This window comes from Arachis hypogaea, chromosome 2, assembly GCF_003086295.3.
Source record: "Arachis hypogaea cultivar Tifrunner chromosome 2, arahy.Tifrunner.gnm2.J5K5, whole genome shotgun sequence".
NCBI lineage: Eukaryota > Viridiplantae > Streptophyta > Magnoliopsida > Fabales > Fabaceae > Arachis > Arachis hypogaea.
The window spans coordinates 96,286,782-96,289,656 of record NC_092037.1 but is presented as its reverse complement, the minus strand read 5'-3'; the positions used below and the strand labels follow the sequence as shown (position 1 = coordinate 96,289,656).

General features: G+C 37.0%; 1 protein-coding gene across 1 annotated transcript; it reads right to left on the bottom strand.

Moving 5' to 3' along the window:
• Nucleotides 1-680: 680 nt before the first annotated feature.
• On the bottom strand, nucleotides 681-2,380 carry LOC112753730 (AT-hook motif nuclear-localized protein 22). The gene has a single exon (XM_025801630.2). It carries the CDS (start codon nucleotides 1,895-1,897, stop codon nucleotides 962-964), a length of 936 nt encoding a protein of 311 aa, XP_025657415.1. The 5' UTR covers nucleotides 1,898-2,380; the 3' UTR covers nucleotides 681-961.
• Nucleotides 2,381-2,875: the final 495 nt, after the last annotated feature.

The window sequence follows — 2,875 nt, the reverse complement described above, 5'->3', positions numbered from 1 at the left end:
AATGATAGTAATGATAGTGCTACTAATTTTTAAGAATATGTGGGAGTTTGGGTGTAATGATGAGAATTAGTAGCATAGAAAGTGAGAAATGTATGCTAATCATGTCTCAGTTTAGTGTTCTTCTAACTACAAAGGGGCCTAATTATTGTGTTCCCAACACTTCAAAACAATTAAAAAAACAAGCCCATAATTTTTTTTTGTGGGGTTATATTTTAAGATATATATATATATATATATATATATATATATATATATATATATATATATATAATTTTCTAGAATCTGAATCTTGGTTCGGAGTACTAGAAAGTAGAAACCACAAACCTGGAACAAGAAACAAAAAAGGCACACATAGAAAAAAGAAAATATAATTGAAAATATATAAATTCTCTCTCTGTTTTTTTTTTTCCTTTCTCTGCAAAGATTGACTGATAAATTATGAGACAAGGTACTAGAATAGCAGTAATGGAGAAATCAGAGGGAGAGAAAAATGAAAGAGACAAAGACAGAGAGAAAGAAAAGAGAGCACATGCTAGTAGCTGCTGTAACTGCTTCATCTTGAAGCAACGCCAACTATGAACACATTAGCTCAACTAGAAAGAAAAAATATATAAAATTAAATAAAAACAAAACATAGATAGAAAAAATAAACCGGTTAATAATAATAAAAATAAAAAAACTCCACCAAAATTTCATGATTTATACATCCTTCTTCAAATTCAACACTGACCAAATATATATCAATAGTAATCATAACAACAAATTAAACATCCAAGCTAATAATTAAGGCCTCTTCAATTAAATTAAAGCAAGATAATAAACTAGGTTATATGGAAGAAGAAGGAGAATGAACATTGATTAAAGAGATAATAAAGTCAAAAAGAAGATAACAAAATCAAATTAAAAAAAAAACATGGTAATAATAATTAACCAGAAAATGATTTTTTTTTTTGGATTATAATTAAAAGGGAGGGCGTGCACCGGAACCACCCCAGAAACCTTCAGCTGGCAATTGGCATGAATTAAGAAGATTTTGAGGCACTCCACCATGAAACATTGATGAACTATTGGGATCTCCTCCCACTAGTTGTTGCGGTTGCGGTTGTGGCTGTGGCTGTTGTCCGACAATTCCAGGGGATCCTAGTCCCCCGCCTCCGCTTCCTGAGACGGGGACGGACCCCTCCTCCTCTTCTAGTGGCAGTCTCTCGTAGGCTGCATTGCCGAACGAGGCTGCCATGATCACCACCGGGCCGGCCGCCAAAAGTGGGCCCACCACACTCCCACCTACTACCTGTCCCTGTCCACCAGCCAGATATATGGCTAGTCCTGACGCTGCAGGCGGGGCCGGCGGCGGCAGGAATGATCCGGACAGGGACAGAATCTCAAACCTACCATGTAGGGTTACTACGGCACCCGGCGAAGCCGGCTGCCGGAGAGTGACGTTGGTAACCGTTCCACTGCCGCTGAGGATACAAACACCGCGCTGGCGCCGCCGCGCGAAGACGGTGACACTCTCCATGATGTCACAACCGTTTGCAACTTCCATGACATGAGATCTTAAAGCATTTGCACTGTCCCTTGTGATGATGATGGGTGGCTTAGGCTTGTTCTTGGAGCCTGCTGGTCTCCCCCTGGGTCTCCTGGAGATCTCGCCGGATTCTCCTCCGCCGGAGTGCGGATCCTTGCCGTCTCCAGTAGAAGGAGGGGTGGCGGGGTTCTGGTCATCGGCACGGTCACGCTTTTGGCCACGGTTTTGGTCATTCAAATCGGTGGTTTGGTTGGTGTTGGTGTTGTTGAGATTATGGTGTGGTTGAAATTGATGGTGAGGGTGTAGATGAAGGTCTCTGGTAAGAAAAGGAGGCGGTAGAGGTCTTCCTTGTGCTGCGACTGGGTCCATAGATGATTCTTGTTTCTTTGTTCTTCAATAATAATGATATTCAATTAACCCTAGCTAGGTAGCAAGATTGTTGAAAATTAAAGAGAGAGAAGGTTTTTTGGGGTTTGAGGAATGTGTGGGAGAAGAGCTAATAGGTGTGGCTAATTAGGTGTGGTGGTAGCATGCTACTTGGTGAGAGTAAACTAAACTTACCTTTGAGTTATGGAGAAAAAGTAGAGCAATGAATTCAAGCCTTTTTTTTTCTATCTACAGAAGCCACCAAATTCTGAGCTGAATTGTTTCCACCATTTGTTGTTCATGCGTGATGAGGGAGTTGGAGGTGGTGGTGATGATGATGATGCTTTGTTGATTTGCTGTTTAGCATCGAATAAGAGAGAGAAAGAAATGGTAGCTTGGAGTTTGGAGGAAATAAGGTAAGAGAGAGAGAGAAGAGAGAGAGAGGAGAAAGAGAAATGAGTTAGAGAGGGTTTTGTGTTGGGTTATGAAGGGAACTGTGGATGGTGATGGTGGTATTTGTTTTATCTTTATAATTTTTTTCAAAAGGAAAATTGCATCTATCTTTTAAAATATTAATATTACTTGTATATATATTAAAAATAGAAAATAAAACCGGCTTTTAAAATCGTCGATATAGTACTTTTTTAGGTTAAGATATATAAAAACTTGAAATATGTAATAATAAAATAAAATTAATATTCTTAAGTTTTTTCTCCTAGTATTCAATTTTTAATAAAATTATTATATTTCATAAAAAATTAAAATGATAATGCTAATAACCTTATAATTATCAACAATTTTAGTATTAATTATCAGAAAATGCTAAAAATCAACATTTTTAGTATAAAAGGAAAAAATTAACTCATGTTAATTAAAAAAAAGATTAAAATAAAAAAATATTGATCACGTAAATTTCTCTTAATTATATATTTAAATAGGTCCTTACAAAATTTTGAGTCAGACGTTTTTGTTTCTAAAAAA

Coding starts and splice junctions, on each gene's coding strand:
- LOC112753730 (XM_025801630.2), bottom strand. CDS start 1,897: ATGGACCCAGTCGCAGCACAAGGAAGACCTCTACCGCCTCCTTTTCTT.